At 38.2% G+C, this 23,080-nt stretch overlaps 1 protein-coding gene across 5 annotated transcripts in view; it reads right to left on the reverse strand.

Annotated features, from left to right (window-relative positions):
* The window catches only part of plekhg4 (pleckstrin homology domain containing, family G (with RhoGef domain) member 4), a 242,182-nt gene that overhangs the window by 48,010 nt on the left and 171,092 nt on the right, over nucleotides 1–23,080 (reverse strand). For all 5 annotated transcript variants that reach the window (XM_072547479.1, XM_072547481.1, XM_072547478.1 and 2 more), the window contains 4 exons: nucleotides 17,973–18,976; nucleotides 10,844–11,093; nucleotides 1,127–1,216; nucleotides 586–810 (listed from right to left, as the gene is read on the reverse strand). In XM_072547479.1, the coding sequence (XP_072403580.1) occupies nucleotides 586–810; nucleotides 1,127–1,216; nucleotides 10,844–11,093; nucleotides 17,973–18,976 (1,569 nt within the window). The remainder of the gene's footprint in view (nucleotides 1–585; nucleotides 811–1,126; nucleotides 1,217–10,843; nucleotides 11,094–17,972; nucleotides 18,977–23,080) is intronic.

Genomic DNA, 23,080 nt, shown 5'->3' on the forward strand with positions numbered 1-23,080 from the left:
ACTGAGGTAAATATACGTCAAAAATACTTTATTGTCTGGGGAGGTTATGACATTGTGAAAGGTGCTACATAAATCAATTTTTTTCATCATACATCATTATATTAGGAATCCCCTTCTGAAATATTGAAGAGGTGATGAACTACTTAAGATGCGCAACCAGAATAAAATCTTCACATCAAATCTTAGTTTGAGATAATATAGCTTTAGTTGTTTGAGCCATTCTAAATTCCTGGTGTCATCCTGGTGAATCAAGGTTGACCACTCAAGGTTTTTATATCCCTTCTACTAGACAGTTAAAAATTGCACATTGTTGTCCATATGTAACCCTACCATCATTTATGCAGTCAGAATGATTGGAAACATTCTATCTTCAATCACTCTCAATAAAGGCCGAAATACCATTTTCTGAATACTGGCTTAAATTGTGCTCACCTACCTAGTTTCTATTCCAATCTGAGTATTTTCGACTTTTATTCAACAGTCTTTCATCTGCAACTTCATAAAAATCTCTCTAAAGTATGAATAGTCACTATTTACTCCATTTGTACCATTTTCAAAGAAATCAAAGAATCAATGTGGACTTACATCACAATCCCTAATAGCATCCATAGCCAGCAAGTCATTACCATGTTGAAGCTGAAACTTAACCATTTCTTCTGCTGCTCTGAGGTAGTTGAGCTCTTGCTCCTGAATTTCACTGCACTCCTTGATCAAGTCTTTCAATAACAGGGCATATTTGCTCATCCGTTGGATTGGTTTCAACAGGTAAGAAGCTAGATTCATTTTATCACCCAGTTGTAGTTGCTTGTGCTAAAAGATTAGAAAAAGCAGAAGCAAACCAGTATGTTGAGAAGACATCAAACAAATAATTTCCTTCAAGGAAACTGGAGTATAATAATTTAACATTAATGTCTACTAAAAGAAAGACAAGATAGCAAATAAACATGTTTCAAAGCCTTTGTCATAAGTGCAACATCATCAAATATGACTTTTTACATTGACAAATTTCAAAAGATCATGGTCAACCCCACTGGCCTTATTTAAAACTGGTTAATATAGTTGTTTGTAATGGTTTTCTAAGGCCAGTTTCACTGAAAACATGTTGTGGATCATGTGAAATGCTTACCTTGAAAAATACGTTTCCAAGACTGGCCAGTAGAGCATCAGATTTGGGCTTGTTCTTGCTATACAATGCATACATGCCAAACTGGTCATGCTGCAAATATAACAATTAGAATGTATTATTTTATTTGTATTGTTTCACCTTTCATTAAAAAAAACAAATTAAAGTTATCAGGCAGCCTGGCTTTGTAACAGTTATGACATCTCTTTGGAATTAAGATAATACATGCACATGGTTCTCATGTAACCGTAAAGCCATTACTTGTTAAACACAATGTGACAGGCTGCATTGACTCCAAGGTATCATGATCCGTTATGCATAAGCACAAGTCCCAATTTATGCACCAATTGATTTTGGCCATTAATATTAAACCTGGAAGCAGAAGTAAACTAGCATGTTGGTCTCAGATCTGATAGCTGTAATGAATGGAAGTTGCAAGAGGTCATATCGCAAGAGAAAGAAATACCAAAACATATTAGAAAAATCAAACTACAAGACTGGCTCAGGAAGATAGTCAAAGAGAACGGTCACTAGCTCTCTACAAATGCAATAACCCTATGGTTGAACAGATCATCAAGGGTTATTATATAAGTTTGTAAAGGGAAATGCATGAATTAATACTTTCAGAACATGAGAAGAGCGATGGGAGTAAAGGAAGGAATGGTTTAAAAATGCATAAACATTCAGGAGCATGCACGGTAATACAGTGTGTTGTCTCAAAGATGCACTGGAGAAATTCCTTAGACAGCACCTCCAAAACCTTGCTCACTCCCATCGAGAACAAGTGCAGCAGATACAGGGAACACTACCACCTGTAAGTTCCCCTCCAAGCCACTCACCATCCTGACTTGGAAATGTATCATCATTACGTCACTGTTGCTGAATCAAAATCCTGGAATTTCCTAACGGCATTGAAAGTCTATGAACAGTACATGGACTGCAGCAATTCAAGAAGGCTACTCACCACCACCTTCTCAAGGGCAACCAGGGACTGGCAATGAAGTCTGGCCAGCCAGTGATGCCCACATCCCATGAGTGAATTAAAAATCGTCTAAATAAAAACCGAAATAACTGTGGATGTTGGAAGTCAGAAAAAAACACAGAAATTACTGTAAAAGCTCAGCGGGTCTGGCAGTATCTACAGAGAAAATTCAGAGTTAATGTTTTGGTCAAATGACCCTTTGTCAGAACTGATGGTAGCTATGAAAAAATTGTTTTTTACACAGAAGATAGGGTGTGGGGAAGGGTTAAGGAGTAAATGATAGGTGGAGATAGAGCCCAAGGAGACAGAAGAAGAGTTGGACAGACAAAGGAATGGATAATGATCAGCCTAGGAAAATGAATAGCTATTAAAAGGGGCTAACAATGGGTTGTGTATAATAACAGACCATGTGGAGGGGTTGGGGTAAGGATACGAGAGAAGGTGCTTAAAGTCCCCATGTTGACCGTGACATGTGACTTCAAGTGGTTTAGCAAATTCTCCATCACAGCCCCAAGGCAGCCAGGTTATGGAGGTACAGTGGGTATTAAAAACATTAGAAGCAGTAATTGATACACAAGGGTAAGCAGTCCCACACCAATACGTCATATCTAAGCTCAACACTCTTGCCACATCTATGGCATGCTGGTGGACAATTAAACAACTGACAGGGGGTGAGGTTACACAAATATCCACATACTATTCCAAGGGGAGGCCCAGCACATCAGTGCAAAGGATTAGGCATAAATAGTTGAACCTACTTTCAGCCTGAAGTGCCAAGTGGTTGATCCATCTTGGTCTCCTTTGGAGCTCTTCAACATCACAGATGCTGCCAATGTTCTGCCAACTCAATTCACTCCACCTGATATCAAGAATCAGATGAAGGCACTGATTCTTTCCTGAAGAAAGGCTTTCCTGAAGAAGGGCTTATGCCCGAAACGTCGATTCTCCTGCTCCTTGGATGCTGCCTGACCTGCTACACTTTTCCAGCAACATATTTTTCAGCTGCAAAGGCTTTGATTCCTGTAAACATTCCAGTAACAGTGGCGAAGACTTGCACTCCACAACTATCTGTGCCCTTAGTTTCAATAGAGATATAACACTGACATCTATCTGACAATGTGGAAGATTGCCCAGGATTGTAATGTCAACACTAGTACCAAATAGCACTTTTTAGGAATACCTGTTCACTGATGCTCATTACATCCTGGCACATACAACTGAAAACTAGCTAAACCCAAAAGGTGAGGTGAGAGTGATTCCCTCTGACATCAATATTTAACTGAATATGACATCAAGGAACTCTACAGCAAAAATGGAATCGATGGGAATTCATGGAAAACGCTCTGCTGTTTGGAGTAATACCTAGCACAAAAGGAAGATGACTGTGGTTATTGGAAATCAATCATCTCATGTCCAGGTCATTATGCAGGAGTTTCTCAGGGTAGGTCCTAGACTCAACCATCTTCAGCTGCTAAAGTGGGGACGTTTGCTGTTGATTACACCATGTTCAGCACCATTCATGAGCCATCAGATGCTGAATCAGTCTGTGTTCATATACCTTAAAGGCTGCAGCAGTTCAAGAAAGTAGCTCACCACTATCTTTTCCAAGGAAATTAAAGATGGGCAATGAATGATGTTCTAGCCAATGATGCCCACATTCCACGAATGACTAAAACAAATGTTTCTACTGTACACTGCAGTTTTAGGCATTAGATCTGCTTATATTATGTGAATGTCACAATCATAGCGAAAATGCACAATTAATTTTCAATGATTATCATTTGACTTTAATACCTGAGACATTCATTCACTCCAAGATTTTTTTAAAGGACACTAATGACCTAAAATAGCTACACGATTACCTGACAAACCAAGGCAACCAACATGAGATACGCAATATATCAAAAGAAAAAGATTGGTGAGTAAAATTATAGACCTTTTACAGTCAGAAAGATGGGAACTTATAATTGGAAACAAAGAAATAGTTGACCAACCAAACACATACTGCGATTCTGTGTTCACAATGGAGGACACAAATAATATACAAGCAACACTGTGGAACACAGGATTTAGTAAGAGAGAAGAACGGAAGGACATCAGTATTCTTAGTAAAATGGTGTTGACGAAAAATAGGTAATTGAAGGCCAATAAATTCCCAGGCCCTGATAGTCCACTTAAGGAAATGGACCTTGAAATAGTGGATACATTGGTGGTCACCTTCTAAGATTCTATAGGCTCTGAAACAGGTCCTACACGTTGGAAGGTAGTTAATATGACTCCTATATTTAAGAAGGGAGGCAAAGAGAAAACCGGGAATCACAGACCAGTCAGTCTGATGTCAGCAGTGGGAAAAATGCTAGAGTCCATTATAAAAGATTTAACAGCTGAGCACTTGGAAAACAGATGTAGGATTGGATAGAGTCAGCATGGATTTATGAAAGGGAAATCATGCTTGACAAATGTACAGGAATTCTTTGAAGATGTAAATAGTAGAGTTGATGAGGGGGAGCCAGCAAATGTGGTTTATTTGGACTTGCAGGAAACTTTTGATAAAGTCCCAAATAAGCCATTCACATGTAAAATTAAAGAACATGGGATTGGAAGTAGTATATTGAGTTAGATGCAGGAAACAAAGAGCATGAATATGTGGGTCTCTTTCTAAACAGCAGGCAGCAACTTGTGGGTTACCACAGATGCAGAAAATAAGCAAAGCAGCTAAAGCAATATTGACTTTCATATCTAAAGGACTAGAGTGTAGAAAAGGTATTAAGGGTTATAGGACAAAGGCAGGTATATAGGACACAGATCAGTCATGATCTCACTGAATGGTAGAACAGGCTCAAGGGCTGAATGGTCTACTCTTGCTCCTATATTGATAATTATATACTAAAACAGTAAATAAAAATATATTTGTTGCGGGTGACCAAGAAGCGCCTAAAAAGAGGGGAGCCAGTTCCTTCCTCTTAACCTTGGTCATAACTCCATCTTCGAAGAAAGTATAGTTAGCTAACAACTACCATAACATTTACATTGTGTCCCTGCTAACGCGCATTTTTTTTTGTGCATGCATCTACATGTTGTTTAATAACTGAAGGAACTGTTCATTTCACTACCTTCTGAATTTGAGAAAGAACACTTTTGGGCATGCAACAAAATCAGGAAGTCTAATTACGGCAATGAGGGCTTCCTGCTCATAAGCTTGTAACACACTGCAATAGTGTTACAACACGGCGGTGAACCTTCTGATAATTAAACTAAACACCCAGAAACCAAACATCCAGAAAAGCTCACTTTGCCTCGCCTTGTAATCTGTTAAGCTATGAGTGACAGAGAACTCCCTAAATTCCACGATTTAAAGAAAATAACATCAATTTATTTTTAAACTCTAAAAATGAACATTAAGTAACAACTATTCACAAATCTAAGCTCCCCTTTCACTTAACTGTTTATTATCTGGCTCCAACTCTATATCAATATACTGTTCCATGAGACACTTTTTAAAATTACATCAACTTAAATTTCAAAACCATACAGTGGCTGTCATCTTTGGTGTCTGTCTTCTTCTAGCTGAAGATCTTGCTGGGTCATCTTCTTTCTTTTTACTGCAAATATGTTTCATATGAAAAGGTACGTTTGATAGAAAGTGTTCCCTAATTTCTTGGATCTGTGTTGATGGCAGTTGCTCTATCCGATTTTCAAAATGCCTGACTTTTTTATATACCCAACACTGGATCATCTCATTGGTTCAATGCTGGCAAAACATTAAATTCAAACTCGATTGGGTTTTAGTATTCTGGGGGATCATTTAAACTGATTGGCTAAATTCAAACCGTTGTCAAAGCTGCAACCAACTCAGGTATCCATTTCACAGCCAAATGTTACATATTCTCAATTTTCCAGTACACTCTCAGACTGCTAGCTAGTCATCACAGGTGCTTGTCAGGTCTCAGTTCAGAACAGCATTCATTCTCTCCTAAAAGGTACAGTACAAGCCTTTATCTTCTAGATACAGATCATTCAATTATAACACGCATTTTGTCAACGCAAATTCACTGTAACATGATTGATGAATTGGGGACACTGTTTCTACTGCGCGAACTTCTAAAACATGTGTTGGCTGTAACGCGATTACAGTGCCAGCACCTTAAGCGCAATTTTTCATAACATGGGGTTGCTCACAAACGCAACCATCGTGTTATAGGAGAACTGACTGTATTGGCAGTTAAATACATTCTGATTTTCAGCAAGTGGGGGCTTGACAAAGCAAGGAGCTGAGTTCAAAAAGAGTTTTTAATTCATCAAAATTTAAGTGTAACAATCTTAGAACGGTAAACTGAACCCACAACCTTTACCATCTAGAGCAGAAGGTACATGGGAACATTACCACCTGCACGTTCCCCTCCAAGACCACTCACCTGCCTGACTTGGAATTACAGCTAGTCATGGAGCCCACAAGAGAGCAGGCTATTCTGGACCTAGTGCTTTGCAATGAACCAGACTCTATAAAAGATCTTAAAGTAAGGGAACCCTTAGGAAGTAGCGACCATAATATGGTAGAGTTCAGTCTGGAGTTTGAAAGGGAGAAGGCGAAATCTGATGTAATGGTGTTACAGTTGAATAAAGGTAATTATGAGGGCATGAGAGAGGAACTGACTAAAATAGACTGGAAGCAGAGGCTAACCGGGAAGACACTAGAGCAAAAATGGCAGGAGTTTGTAGGTATAATTGAGGACACTGTACAGAGGTTCATTCCCAAGAAAAGAAAGATTAACCGGGGAGGGATTAGACAACCTTGGCTGACAAAGGAAGTCAGGAAATGTATTAAAGAAAAAGAGAGATCCTATAAAGTGGCTAAGAACAGTGGGAAATCAGAAGATTGGGAAGGATACAAAAGCAAACAGAGGATAACAAAGAGTGTAATAAGAAATGAGAGGATCAAATATGAAGGTAGGCTAGCCAGTAATATTAGAAATAATAGTAAAAGTTTCTTTCAGTACATAAGAAACAAACGACAGGCAAAAGTAGACATTGGGCCACTTCAAACTGATGCAGGGAGCCTAGTGATGGGAGATAAGGAAATAGCAGGAGAACTTAACAAGTACTTTGCGTCAGTTTTCACAGTGGAAGACAGGAGTAATATCCCAAAAATTAAAGGGTGTCACGGGGCTGAGTTGAGTATGGTTGCCATTACGAAAGAGATAGTGCTAGAAAAGTTAAAAAGTCTTAAAATTGATAAATCTCCTGGCCCCGATGGGATACACCCTAGAGTTCTGAGAGAGGTTGCTGAGGAAATAGCAGAGGCATTGGTTGAGATCTTTCAAGAGTCACTGGAGTCAGGAAAGGTCCCGGACGATTGGAAGATGGCTGTAGTAACCCCCTTGTTCAAGAAAGGATCAAGGCAAAAGATGGAAAATTATAGGCCAATCAGCTTAACCTCGGTTGTTGGTAAAATTCTAGAATCCATCATTAAGGATGAGGTTTCTAAATTCTTGGAAGAGCAGAGTCTGATTAGAACAAGTCAACATGGATTTAGTAAAGGGAGGTCATGCCTGACAAACCTGTTGGAATTTTTTGAAGAGGTAACAAGTAGGTTAGACCAGGGGAACCCAGTGGATGTGGTCTATCTGGACTTTCAAAAGGCCTTTGATAAGGTGCCACACGGGAGACTGCTGAGCAAGGTGAGGGCCCATGGTGTTCGAGGTGAGCTGCTGGGATGGATTGAGGATTGGCTATCTAACAGAAGGCAGAGAGTTGGGATAAAAGGTTCTTTTTCAGAATGGCAGCCGGTGACGAGCGGTGTCCCGCAGGGTTCGGTGCTGGGGCCACAGCTGTTCGCATTATATATTAATGATTTGGATGAGGGAACCGGGGGCATTCTAGCGAAGTTTGCCGATGATACAAAGTTAGGTAGACAGGCAGGTAGTACTGAGGAAGTGGGGAGGCTACAGAAGGATCTAGACAGGTTGGGAGAGTGGTCCAGGAAATGGCTGATGGAATTTAACGTGAGCAAGTGCGAGGTCTTGCACTTTGGCAAAAAGAATATAGGAATGGACTACTTTCTAAATGGTGAGAAACTTAATAAAGCCAAAGCACAAAGGGATCTGGGAGTGCTAGTCGAGGATTCTCTAAAGGTAAACATGCAGGTTGAGTCTGTGATTAAGAAAGCGAATGCAATGTTGTCTCTTATCTCAAGAGGGTTGGAATATAAAAGCAGAGATGTACTACTAAGACTTTATAAAGCTCTGGTTAGGCCCCATTTGGAGTACTGTGTCCAGTTTTGGTCCCCACACCTCAGGAAGGACATACTGGCACTGGAACGTGTCCAGCGGAGATTCACACGGATGATCCCTGGAATGACAGGTCTAGCATATGAGGAACGGCTGAGGATACTGGGATTGTATTCGTTGGAGTTTAGAAGATTAAGGGGAGATCTAATAGAGACGTACAAAATAATACATGGCTTTGAAAAGGTGGATGCTAGAAAATTGTTTCTGTTAGGCGAGGAGACTAGGACCCGTGGACACAGCCTTAGAATTAGAGGGGGTCATTTCAGAACGGAAATGCGGAGACATTTCTTCAGCCAGAGAGTGGTGGGCCTGTGGAATTCATTGCCACGGAGTGCAGTGGAAGCCGGGACGCTAAATGTCTTCAAGGCCGAGATTGATAGGTTCTTGTTGTCTAGAGGAATTAAGGGCTACGGGGAGAATGCTGGCAAGTGGAGCTGAAATGTGCATCAGCCATGATTGAATGGCGGAGTGGACTCGATGGGCCGAATGGCCTTACTTCCACTCCTATGTCTTATGGTCTTATGGTCTTATTATTATTTTAGAGTCACTTGGTCAAAATCCTGTACTTCTCTCCATAATGGCATTGTTGGTCTACTTACAGTAAATGGACCACAGTGATTCGATAGGTAGCTCACCACAACCTTCTCAATGGCAACTAGGCATTGTCAACAAATGTGGCCCATTGATGCCAATGAATGAATGAATATTTGAGAGTTTAAGGTCAGGTAGACATCAGGTGTTGTGCATGGAGCTGCAAGAGAGGTTAGGTATAACTACATAACGTCATGTGTAACCAGCACATCCAACCTTGTGCAGGGATGTTTATGATTGAAAAAATGAATCAATAAAAACTAAGCTTAAGAAAATTGATAACATTAAACATGCCAGTCAAGGAGACACAGTGGTAAGTGATAGTAGGGAAGAGATAAATAGAAAGCATATAATACAGAAGTTGTCTTCTGTACATAAAGCACATAATGAAGAAGTCTTTCACACAGCACAGATTGACTGGGCGTCATTCATTAAAGTATGGAGAACTATAAAACAACCTATCAGCAAGGAACTCAGCAAGTACACAAATCAAATTTATAACACTCTATAAATATAACCAATCAGATACACCATTTTGAAACTTTCCAAGGGAACTTCTTATGCATGCCACATTTATATAAATTATCTTTATTATATAACAAATACACAAAATCTGATTGACACCAAAATTTTTCATTACTAGTTTAAATTTTCAGGAATATATACCAGAACACTTCTAATTACAGAGCAACCTCAATTATCCGAATATCAATTATCTGAATATCGGGTAATCCGAAGGAGATTTCGATGTCCCGATAGAATCATTACATCAAAGACATGCTTCCAACAATGATTGCATCTTTTGTCTACAGTAATTAAAACGAATTCAGCTTACTGAAATGCTGCTGAGAACGGTCCTGGACATTGATGGGAGCCGATGCACTGTCTCTAAATGCCGCCGTCTCTCTCTCTCTCACCCCACATTTTCCCTGGAGTTCTACACAGGAGTGTACCCAACACCCCCTTCCCCAGATAATCTCTCCAACATTGTCTTGTACAGGGCAAAGGTGGAACCTGTCAAAAAGTTGCAGTGAAATGTTGTATGTGTACGCACGCGTGTGCGTGCTATTTGGAGACTCAGCCAACCCCTCCCCCCCCACCCCTTCACAAAGGCAGCAGCAGTTGATAATGTCCAGTCCGGCTGCCCCAGAGGGGGGCAGGGGACACGGGGGGGTGGTGTTGGGGTGTGAGTGGAGGTGGGGGAGAAGAGGGGCAGTTTTGGACGAGTTTGGGGTTGAGGGGGTACTGCTGCCTCGTTTCCTGAACAGGGAGCGGACTTAACAGAAAACTCCGAGCCCCAGAGGAGAGGCATTGAATCAGTTAACCGAATAATCAATTATCCGAATGAAACAGTGCCTGCCCATCTCGTTCAGATAATCAGGGTTCCTCTATAGTGACCTATTCTTGACTTAACAACCTGAAAAGAAACTAGTTTTTCCTCAGATCTTTGTTGACTGCTTCCATTGCTCTCCCTGACCACGATTCCAGCACACTTGATCTCCAAGATAACAAGTAATGAAACTTTCAACAGCTACCATGTCAGGATTGTTAGAGACATTGTTAAGTGGGAGCATATGTGCAAATAAGTCAATTTAGTTCCTAATCTCACTGAGTGTTTCTCAGTCCTTATCCAACACAATATATTATTAAAAAATCAAAAGAACTGCAGATGTTAGAAATCAGAAACAAAACCAGAAATTGCGTGGAAAACTCAACAGGTCTGGCAGCATCTGTGGAGAGAAACTAGAGTCAATGTTTCAGGTCCAGTGACCCTTCTTCAGAACTATATATTATCATTTAAACAGACCAAAGTTTGTTAATGTCATATAACTATATACTGCAAATTGAATGCTTGCTTACATGTCTGAGGAAGCAGTGGCTGGCACGCAATGGGTGGTTAACACAACTTTCCAGTTCCTTCAGGAAATATTGGCTATGGAAGCTGTAAAGTTTCTCTAAGTTTCCAAAAATAACATTGCGTTTGCCTCGAAGATCCTGAGGAACGTCAAAACGTTCCATTTCTGGGTAGTAATTATCAATGATGTACCGGAGAGATTTCACATATTCGCGTTCTGTTGTCACCATTTCATCAATTATGTGCCTCAGTTTACTGTAATGAGAAAGACAAATTTGAGTGTTTTAAGGTATATTGCAAAGTGCATTAACAAATATATTCATTAACTCTGAGGAGAGTCATACTTCTAAAATACGTTAACAGCATCCAACAAACCAAATATATTTTTGTTAGTTTTGATGGTGAGAAGAACAGAAAAGGAGAAAAACAGTTGCTCTTCTCCTTTTGCTTTTATCAAATTCTGATCACTTGATTTGGCTTCATTGAACCATAAATTTGCTGGTCAACCTAACATGATTTAAAATGAGACTTCGCTAATGTATACATAGTGGTCCACACATGCTACTTTAGGTACAATGTAAATTTGTTATTTCCTGTATTTATTGGACTCAAATCAGAATTACCTAATTAAAAGGAAACAAAGAGTAAGTTCCAATGAAAGAAAACTAGATGTTTACTTGGGCTTTATGAATTGATATTACTGAATATTTATTACAAATGGGTCAAGACCAGTGACATCTGCTGTTCAATTCAAATGCAATTTAATTTAAAAAGATCATAATGCCAAATCTTCCCACATTATCTAATCTCAACTGTTTCCAAATCAAAAATCGTCAGTTACAAAACTATGCAAACACATCCAAACTTAGAAAGGCAAGTAATACTCCTAGAAGGAAAAAAAGGTGAAAATTGGATAGATGAAAAAATTCCTGACATTTCCTTTCATAGCCCTAAAAACAACTTTGACATAAACAAAGGTTTGTTTTATTATAAATTGAACTCAAGCAGAATCATGGCATTTCATGGTAGGGGAAGCTATTCCATGTGCAGTGCTTATGTTAAACACCAGCTTTCTTTCGAAAACAAAAAGGCAACAGCATACAGAAAAATATTAGGCAGAGATTCATATTCCCAGTTTAAGACAGCTCAACTGGGGAACAAAACAGAGTAATGTCTGATTGGAAAGTCTCTCCCCGAAAAATGAATTAACAGCAAAGTGGCCTTTTTCAGGGCCAGCTTCTGCTGAAAAATCATCATAGTTAAAAATTGTGTAAATCCACAAAGCAAATACAATGTCTGCAATTCACCCAGTGGATACTGAAATGATTCATATACGATTAATACAAGAAAGGTTATACCTGTCAAGTGATTGCAACCCATAGTGTAGCTATGATGCTATTTATGGATGTGGTGAAGGGAAGTCACATGATTCATTCAAAATGGAAGAGGCTGAAAGCAGAATCCTGAGCCTTCATCTCACCAACAGTTGGATCTGACACAATCAGCTTCTTCAAGCATCTAAGCTCTTATGACTAAGCATGTTGTTACAATTAACAGACTGAGTTCAGTGGAAATCAAGTTCCATAGCTGCATGAACAATACCAAAAGTGTAAATGTTTTAGTTAGTAACCAAAATTGTCACTTTGTTTCCCCTTATCGCTGTTATCCAGAACAAAAAATACTTTCACCAGATTATGTAATAAATTTAAAAATAATAAATTTATTAGAAACAAAATGTATTGTTTAAACAAATACAAAATCTATGAACAATTAAGATGCATTCACAAATTAAATCATAATCCTCTTAATCCCAAGCAAACACATTCACAAAACAAACAAACCAATACAGTTCTGTACAAATTAGATTGTTTTAAAAAGAAGAAAAATACACCCCATGGGCCGAGTCCAAAATCAAAGGATAAAATGGGATGACGTCTCATTGATCCCCAAGTTGCCTATTGATAATATTGAAAAGCTGACTGCTATACAATGATGAAAAATCTTCACACAAGACTTCTGTTCAGAAAGGAAATCAGATAGACTTAGTCTTTGAATAGAAGTACAGCTTTCAGAGTTTGAGCGATTCAGAGATACTGATATTTCAAATTTTCTCAGGTTCTCAAAAGTGCTTCAGCCTGGCAAAAGAGAACATTTTTTTCAGCTTGTCCCGATTTGAGGTTTCTACTCATTTTTCAAAAGAGGGTAAAATATGAGGGAATCTAGCATTCTCATATAAGCTGTCTGAAGTTTGTTTTCTTCCAATAACAGATCCAAGTAGACTGAAAAAAGACTCCAGACCAGAGGCTCTTGTAGGCAACCTTCAGCACAGAGTCTCTTCCAAACCAGTCTATACAGTAATTAAAGTCTTAAATCACATCTCTTGTCTCTCTTAAAACCTTAGTTTGTCTTATGTCCACAAAGTCATCTGACATAAACAGTAGGTGAACCTTGACATACTTTAACCTTTGACTTTCAATACTAAGGAGGTCGCAGACTTAATTCTTTTCAACCCAGAAATTGTTCAAATCCTTACATCTCTTCCAGCTTTGTTCATGTAATTATTTTAAGGAGTATGTATTCCCAACAATATGCAAGCTCAAATGAATTGGTGATACTGTTAAACCAGAGACTGTTAAAAATACCTAAGGCATTTTAATAAATCTAAAGTTGAGTTAGCAATGTAGCAGCAGGAGAAAGCCTTTGACAGTGACCTCTTCTAGGTCATGACTGATCTATGTCATAGCCCTCCATTTAGAGTCATGAAGCTATACAGCATGGCAACAGATCTGTTATTCCAACTCATCCATGCTGACCAGGTTTTCCAAACTAGATTAGACCCATTTGCCTGCATTTGGCCCATATCACTTTAAACCTCTCCAATCCACGTACTTTCCAAATGTCTTTTAAATGTTGTAATTGTACCCATTGCCACCACTTGCTTTGGCAGCTCATTCCATGTATGCACCACCAGCGGGTGTGAAACAGTTGCCTCTTAAGTCCCTTTTAAATCTTTCCCCTCTCATCTTAAATCTATGCACTCGAATCTTGGACTCCCCTATCTTGGGGAAAAGATCACAGCTAATCACCTTATCTATGCCCCTTGTGATTTTATAAACCTCTATAGGGTGACCCTCAACCCTCTCTGCTTCAGGGAAAAACATCCCAGTCCATCCAGCCTCCCCTTATAACTCAAACCCATTAGTTCCAGCAACATTCCTGTAAATCTTTTTGCACTCTCTCCAGTTTAATAACATCCTTCCTATAGCAGAGTGACCAGAATTATAAGCAGTATGCCAAAAGTGGCCTCATCAATGTCTTGTACAGCTGCAACACCATGTCCCAACTCTGTACCCAATGCTCTGGCCAATGAAGGCAAGCATGGCAAATGCGTTCTTCACCACGCTGTCTACCTGTGACGCTACTTTCAGGAACTATGTACCTACACCTCTAGGTCTCTCTGTTTGATAAACAATTAATGATAGGGGAGTGTTAAGTACTGCCCTGGTTTGCCTTACTAAAATGCAATACCTTACATTTATCTAAATTAAACACCTTCTGCCACTCCTTGGACAATGACTCAACAGATTAAGATCTTGTACTCTTAGATAATCTTCTTCACTGTCAACTATACCATCAATTTTGGTTAAAAATCACACAACACCAGGTTATAGTCCAACAGGTTTAATTGGAAGCACTAGCTTTCGGAGCGCAGCTCCTTCATCAGGTGGTTTTGGTGTCATCTGCAAACTTACTAACCATGCTTCCTATATTCTCATCCAAATTGTTTATAGAAATGACAAACAACAAGGGACCTAGCATTGATTCTTGTGGCACACTGCTGGTTAAAAACTTCCAGTCCGAACAACAACCCTTCACCACCACCCTCTCTCCCACCATCAAGCCAATTTTGTATCAAATTGGCTCACATTCCCTGGAATCCAATGTGATCTAAACTTGTTAACCTGTTTACCATGCAGAATCTTGTCGAAGGCTTTATTTTAGGCTTTACTAAAGTCTGTGTAGACAACGTCTATTACTCTGTCTTGGTCACCTCTTCAATCAAGTTTGTGATTATCTCCGCATCCTGTGATATTATTAGTAACTAGAAATCTATCATTCTCGGTTTTGAACTTGCTTAATGAATGAACTTCCACTGCGCTCTGGGGTAGAAGATGCCAAAGATTCATTAATCTCTGAGAAAAAATGTTCCTCCTCACCCAGGTCTTAAATGGTTTGCCTTTTATTCTGACACTGTGTTAGTAGAGTCTAGACACCATGGCCAGAGAAAACACTCTTTCTGCAACTACTTTTTTGTTAATGAAAAAGCTAACAAAACATTTGCCTTACAAAGTGCTTGCTGCACCTTTATGCTAGCTTTCAGTGACTTATAAACAAGCACACTTAGGCCCCTTTGAACATATACACTTACAAACCTCTCAACATTTAAGATATATTTTTCTTCCTACTCATATTCTCAGAATTATTAACATTTTATTCATCAGCCATGCTCTTGCCTAGTCACTCATCCTTTTAGGACTCTTTGTATCCTCCTCAGAACTCACATTTTCACCAAGTTTGTATCATCTGCAAACTTAGAAATATTACAGTTGGCCCCCACATTGAAATCGATTATATAATTTGTGAACAATGTACTTACTGCACCAGATGATACAAGATGTTTTCAAAGTCTTCGAGAATGGTTATATTTAACGCTTGACAGAGATTTTGGCACAATGGTACAATGTTTTCAATTATACAGCTGATATACCTGACTTAGTAACTTGTGTAGTTTCCACTAAGATATTTAGTTGAGATTTAACAGGCAACAGGCAGACTTTTCAACAACAAAATTTAAACAAATAGTCATGACTAACATATTCATTTGGCATTTAATGACGATGGCAAGAAGCCTAAAATGAAGCTGAAGAACCTTATAAATGACTTCCTAACCCACAACTACTTCCATCTAGGAGGACAAGGTCAGCAGTTACATGGGAATATCAACACCTGCAAGTTCCCCTTCCAGCCACTAACTGCCCTGACTTGGAAATGCATTGTCATTTCTTCACTGTTGCTGGATCAAAATTCTGGAATTCCCTCCCCAAGGGCATCATGGATCCACCTACGATATGTGGTCTGCAGTGGCTCAAGACAGCTCACCACCACATTCTCAAGGGCAATTAGGCATGGGCAATAAATGCTGGCCAGCCAATAATGTCCTTGTCTCAAGAGTGAAAAAATCTCGATCTCAGGTTTAAAATGAACATTTTACTTAGTAATGAATTGCCATTTCCAGAAGACAGTTCCAAACTCAATCCCCCTTATGCGTAAAGTGCCCTAAGTTCACTCTTCAATAATCCGACTGTAATTTTTGGACTACACCTCCTAGCCTTAGGCTCTGCAAGTAGCGAAAATAGTTTCTCTCTAATAACCCCAATTATTCCCCTTAATGTCTTGAAAACATTGATCAAATCATTTTCATTCTTTTTAATTCAAGGGAATATAACCTCAGTTTATGCAATCTTTCATTGTGGTTTAACTCAGACATGATGCACATTAATCCACTTTCACTTCCTCCAAGGCCAATAAATGAGGATGTTGTGGAGGTAAAGTAGCGTCCCCACTCTGAGCTGGATGATCCAGATTCAAGTCCCACCTGCTCTGCAAGTGTGTCATCACATGTTTTAACAGGTTGTTTAAAAATAAAATATAAAAATATCTTAAAAATATATCCTTCCTAAGCTATGCAGTCAGACGATTTACAATAGTCCAAAGTGTGGAATAACCAGAACTTTGTGGAGTTGAAGTATGACTTCTAACCTTCCTTGAATTTGATCTCGTCTTCCAGAACAATATCACCATCACTATCGCTCCTAACCAGGTTAAGTGTGGCACTACCACTGCTAATAATAATGCTTTCTTCTGTCCAAGATGAGATTCCTACTTGAAGAAGAGGTGGTGATCCTACGAAGAAACTGATTTTAAAACAAGGAATAGATATAACCCAAGAGAAAAGGCTCCTTGAATATTAAGCTGTCATTTACAAAAAAATGGCTAATAATCAGAAAAAGTAAATATTTTTCAAAATGCATTTTTTCCAACAAAAATATAAACAGAACATTTTGCAAGTCTATTTCTTTGCTACAAGAGGGTGTTCCATTTTGGATACAAATTAATACACAGAATCATTGAATCCCTGCAAAGTGGAAGTAGGCCACTCAATTCGAATCCACATCGAGCCTGCAAAGTGCATTCCATCCACACCCACACCCCCCTTCCCCTATCTCTGTAAGCCATTTCCCATGGCTAATCACATAACCTACACATTACAGGTCCATATGGGAAATTTAGCATGGCCAGTTCACATCTTTAGACTGTGGGAGGAATCTGGAGTACCCAGATGAAACCCTTTTGAACTCCCAACGAGGTAAGAAGCATCTACTATAGTTTGCACAGTAAAAGACTCATCATTTAAAGCTTTCCAGCTGAATCTGCATATGTTTACTTATATATTCTGAATTGATTACGGATTGATTCTTGCATTGTTTCAATTCACATACTTTAAGTTAAACAGGTTAAAGGTGTCAGGTAGAAATTTCTTTATACTTGTCTGGGTTGTGCGCTTCAGTTTCATTGTTAGGCACCTTTCTATTTTATAAAGATGAGCCGCACACTGGTTACTTCACTAACAACAGTCAGAAGCTAAAAGCCAAAGAAGATTGGGAGAGGAATGATATTGGGCCAGCAGCACTTGCTTCTCTGGATGCAAGGTCAAGGACTTTAAAAAATATATAATTTTAATCATGCCCACATGCTTGTCCCATTCCAACCTGGAAAAGCGCAGGGCAACATATGTAAGGAGTTCATATCTGCATTAAACAAATGCGTCAGATGGCTTCTAGATACTCTTGGAATACAAGAAATTAGTCTCTGAAATTGGTCTTGCTTGTACCCATAAAAATGAAGCAGCAAGATCCAATTTCTACCTCCCAACTAGAGGGATGAAAATGGTTAGTTACCATTTCCTCCATATTCCTGAAATACCATTGTAACAGTTTGATACATACTGCATTTCCACATTATTCAGTTAAATAGCCCACAATTAAAATAATCATGGATCAAAATAATACTCACCTGCCCTTTGTCTTTGTCTCTTGTAAGGCATTATAGTTTCTGTGACTTTCTGTCTGGTTTCCAGTCCAACCAAACAAAGCTTGTTGTTTGGGGGTACAAGGTCTATCATTAAGTTCAGTGCTGCTCACTTCTAGCCCTTTAATGAATACCCCTGTGTTTCCACGCCTTGGAGGTTCACTGTAAGTTCTTTGACATGAATTATACTTGTGAGTATCACTGGGTGAAGAGTCAAAGCTCTGTGCTTTCTGTAACAGTTTTTTGAGATGTTGATTCTGGGGATCTGGTGTTAAGAGACATCTAGACTCAATGCAAGAAGAGTCAACATCACTATGACAGTATACTTCATCAGAGATATTATGCAATTGTCTACAAGTTTCTGGTGTTGATGTATGAGCAGGAGCACAAGTTCTCCCTGTTCCTGTTTGATCAAAGCCTTGGAAACCTGGCTTAGCGTTTTTGCTGAGAATAGGTTCTGGTACAAAATCATCCTTATGTTTTATATTTCTGTAACAAATGCCTGAAGATTCTGACGGGTTTCTGTCTCTCTGCCACATCCCACAATGTGTTGACCTGTTGAGTAAACAACTACCACTGCTGGATCCTGCAATACCCCTTTCACACTGTAATCTTTGCTCTATTCCATCTGAATGCCGCCTTTGTCCTATGTTAACAATTTCATTCTTTATAGTGTTAAAATCAGAAAGCCTATGGTCTGATGGTAATGACTTCCTTGTTCGCAATGCAGTCTCCAGCTTCTTTTCAAATATAAGCTTTGTCTCTTGGCATTTGGACCAAGCAAATTTCCATTGTTTAATCCCCTTCTCACTTTTCAATTCGCATGCCAATTCCTTCATTTCTTGAAACTCAACATCTTTAATTTCAGGATGCTGCTGCTGCTGATTTTCCAGATATTTCACAACTGACCCACAGCATTCTGGTGAACTGCAGTCATCCATGCTGATACATGCAAGGTGTCGCATACCTTCTAGGGCCCACTCATAAGCCTGCAACAAAGACAAATAAACTGATATAAAAAGCTTTTTTAAAAAAGGATCAAGATTTAAAAACAAGGGAAAAAAAAGTTTTAATCCAAATGCATCTTAAGGATGTCAAAATTTCAGATGAACAATCACTCACTATTAGTATAGTTAGTTCCATACAATATCAACCCAATTGCTGGAGTAAATACCTGTAGGAATGAGACTTCATTTAAATTTTTTTTATGCACTCTAATAAGATTTTTCTATATATAGGTAACCACAGTTAAATTTGTTATACTAACAACTCACAACATCTTTTCAGCCAAATGTGACAATGTTTTTCTTCTCTGACAAGCAGTTCTCAAGAAAATGGTACTTGAGATTTTGGTTCCTTGAAATTCAAACAAGACTGCCTCTAAGAGTAGATAGGAACCAACTGTGACATATCAACTGTTTTACAGTAGCTACATTGAGGTGACAAAATAATTCAATTGCCTTCAAAAAAGTCATTAATCATGTCAAAATCACAGCGCAACAATACCAAATGAAAGTGCTTAATTTAGGAATCTTTTCTCAAATATGGTAATGATATCAGCTGTATAAAAGCTTATTTAAGTACAATATCAGCGGCTAGTTGCTAAGAAACCAACACAGTTCTATAAACAAATATTGGTCCTTTTTTGCATAATGCACATAACTAGCTAATCTCTGATGTTTAAGCCTTCCAATGTGTTAACTCATTTTGGCAACACTTAATGAAGAACTACCTTTCCACCAATCAACTCAATATACTCAACATATAGTTTATAAGAGAGACTAAAAAGGTGTACTCTAAACAGAACTCCAGAAAATTTCAGAAGTGTGTGAATTCAGGTTTCCTTGAAATTACGAATGCCTTCTCTCATTGCTGGATCTAAAAGTTCCCATATGATTCGAATTTTGGAAATTTCTATCTAATTCTCAAAAGACCTTAGATCACAGCATAAACGTTGCCTTAATTCTCCATGAATTAATGTTGACAAACCATACAGCAAATGCTGTTAGGGTAGAAATAATTATGCTATTAGTTTTGAAATGCAACACATGATTAACATATACCATTTTTTCTTAAACATTTTAAGAATTGCCTTGCCAACAAATATTTAAAGTAAAAAAGCTACAATTTAATTTTTCCTTCCAGCTGAGAAACCCTCTTAAAATGTGATTATATTCTTCTGCCTTCCTCTTTCTGTCAATCTCCCTCCACTAGTCAAAGTTAAACTAGCTTGTTCCCACACCAATACCATTTACTTACTGTTCTTCATTGTCCTTTCCCCTGAATAAATGGAAATGAAAGCCCCATATACGATAAACAGTGATGGAATAAATCAAATGTATGGAATAAATTTAAATCAGAAATTGGTACAAATAGATTGGTTATTTCAATTGAATCACCTGTTTAAAACAATCTGCCCCACATCAATTTTACTAAGATTTAAATACATGATTCCATTATGCAGCCATTTTTGGAAAATCGATTGACACCTTCCTGCAGATAGAAAGCAAACTGAACTTAAGTCTGTGAATTTTGCAGCAGCTGTGTCAAGCATGCCACAAGAATTGACCTGAGAAAAGGCAACCCTTAACTCAGGAATGGTGCAAGGCTGAAAAATAAAAGCATTTATTTTAAGAGGGAGAATGAACAGAATAGCTTAAATTACAGTTAGCTGTGTTATTCAAATACGAACTCAAGTAAAACCATGATTGTTGCACTTCTATAGACAATTATTTATAAAACATTGAACAGGCCTAAAATTCAACTAGCCTGTGTCAGCATTTTTCCACAAAAGCTATCCCCTCACTCCAATGATCTTTTCCCACCCTGCCCCCACAACCCATTTCTTTTCACCTTTGGGTTAATGGCAAGTGTCCTCAGAATTCCATTAATGTTTTCTGCTTTAGCCATTCCATATGGCACACATTCTAGTCCCCTATGATCTGGAACGCAAAATTCTTGTCCTATGTGCGCCTCCCAATCCCTAACCTTTCCAAACCCACTTTCAGTGCAAAAGAAAATCCATCTAAATATTTTATTTGAAAAGTTACTTGTTTCTCAACTCATCCACAAGTGAAAATGTTTTCCACATCCACCCTAAAATTGTTTTGCTATAAGATTTTGTGCAAATAATAGTTGTCAACAAGATTAGCATTGCTTACAAAACTGTTTTTTTTATTCTTTCTTGGGATGTCAGCATTGATGTCAAGGACAATGCGTTGTCCATCCTTAACTACCCTTGAACTCTGTGGCTTGCTTGACCATTTTAGAGGGCAATTAAGAGTCAACCACATTTCTGTGGTGAGTCACATTTGGCCAGACCTGGGAAGGATGGCAGATTTCCTTCCCTAAAGAACATTAGATAGGTTTTTAAAACAATTGCTGATAGTTTTGTTGTCACCATTTCTAAGGTGAGTTTTATAATCCAGATTTCATCTTGAGGTTAATTTCCCCCAGCTGATAGATTGAGATTTGAACTCATGTCCTCTGAACAATAACCCGGATTTCTGGATTACCACCACATCATCTAAATATTAAGCAAAAAAAACCCGAGTAGCATTAAAATCACTACTTTTGTACGCCAGTGGCTAAGATAGTAATTGTGTAATTTTCTTACAGCAGTTACTTATAGATAGCAGTCCCAGGCTGTGTACTAATTTGCAGCTTGCCTGAAATTACTATAAGAGGAGCAAAACATGTTATAGAAACACAGCTAATATGCAAACATGAATGAATGAATAAAGGCTCTAACTGATTATCCAAAACACACTACTCCACCCTTTTAACAATCAATAACCCAGGAAAGAAAAATTAATGGAAATTTTGACTAAATTCTCAATCAGGAATAACATTGCTTTCTAACACAATCGCAGCCCATCTCTTACTGAAATCCTGAGTTGTACTTTCATTATTTAAAAAATTTCCTGGCCAACATCTAATATCAAATGCAGGCGAATCAGATCATTAGAAATGAGATGCACTAAGCCTTGTTTATGTATTGTAACTGCCATGATCTTATTTAATAGCCTCAGTGAATGGGAAGATTGATGACCAGTCAAAGAAGGAAAATGCAGAATGAGTGACCAAAAATGTGTCCAAAAATGTATGTGTGGCATGGTAGCATCTCCAAGATGTAAGAATTTATGAAACAGCTAACTAATATTTCGTACAATAAAACCACAACCAAGTTTGACTCTATAAATATTTAAATACATCCATTTTGCACTGCTTACTTTAAATCATGCAACCCAAGTACACAGAATTGAAATTTATCCTGAAGCATATTTGACACATTCAGCATTTTTGCTTTCATTAATTTGCAAGCCAAATCTAAACATAAATTTCATTTCTTTTAGTAAAAGGTAACAGTTAATTTCATAACAAATGTATGTGATAAAGGAACTCTGGCTTTTTGAGCTGTGACAGATATAGACATTTCCCTTTAGGCATGCGTTGCATCATTCTTTCACGATCTGTAAAGAATTTGATCACACTCTAATAATCATGTTATGAGTGCAAACAGAAACTAATGAATTCAGCAGCTGTTAAGAACCAGATCCAATTTACTATATTTATGTATGTTTCTCTCCAAACTGAAGGACTAAGTGTGTGCCCAAACAACGGCTCCAAATCTTTAGTCAAAACCAAATTTTAGAACCTCTTCCTGTCTCTTACTTAAGGTTATATAGTCTTTCCAAATTCATAAAAAGTATGTTTCCTAAAAATGAACAAAGTAAAAATTAACATAGCAAAATGAGTGTTGAAGTGTCACTCTTTCAAGAGCAATGCTCTTATCAAGCTGTATAAAGAAAGGAGAACAATTTTAACTTACACTTCAAACTTGTCCTGCATTATCTATCTGTGCTAAAAACATAATGATTACATGAGTGTTATAGTTTGCAAAAGATTTTGTAGCACTATCAGAAGAAGCACAGGGGATTTTCTAACCCTGACATGGGTCAACATTTCTCCCTCAACCAACGCCATTAAAGAGATCAACAGACTATTTATCATTCTATCATTGTGGGCCCATATTCTGTGCAAATTGGCTGACATATTTCCTTCCATAGCAACAGTTATTGTGCTTTAAAGGC

Source organism: Chiloscyllium punctatum, chromosome 26, assembly GCF_047496795.1.
Source record: "Chiloscyllium punctatum isolate Juve2018m chromosome 26, sChiPun1.3, whole genome shotgun sequence".
In the NCBI taxonomy this organism is placed as follows: Eukaryota; Metazoa; Chordata; class Chondrichthyes; order Orectolobiformes; family Hemiscylliidae; genus Chiloscyllium; species Chiloscyllium punctatum.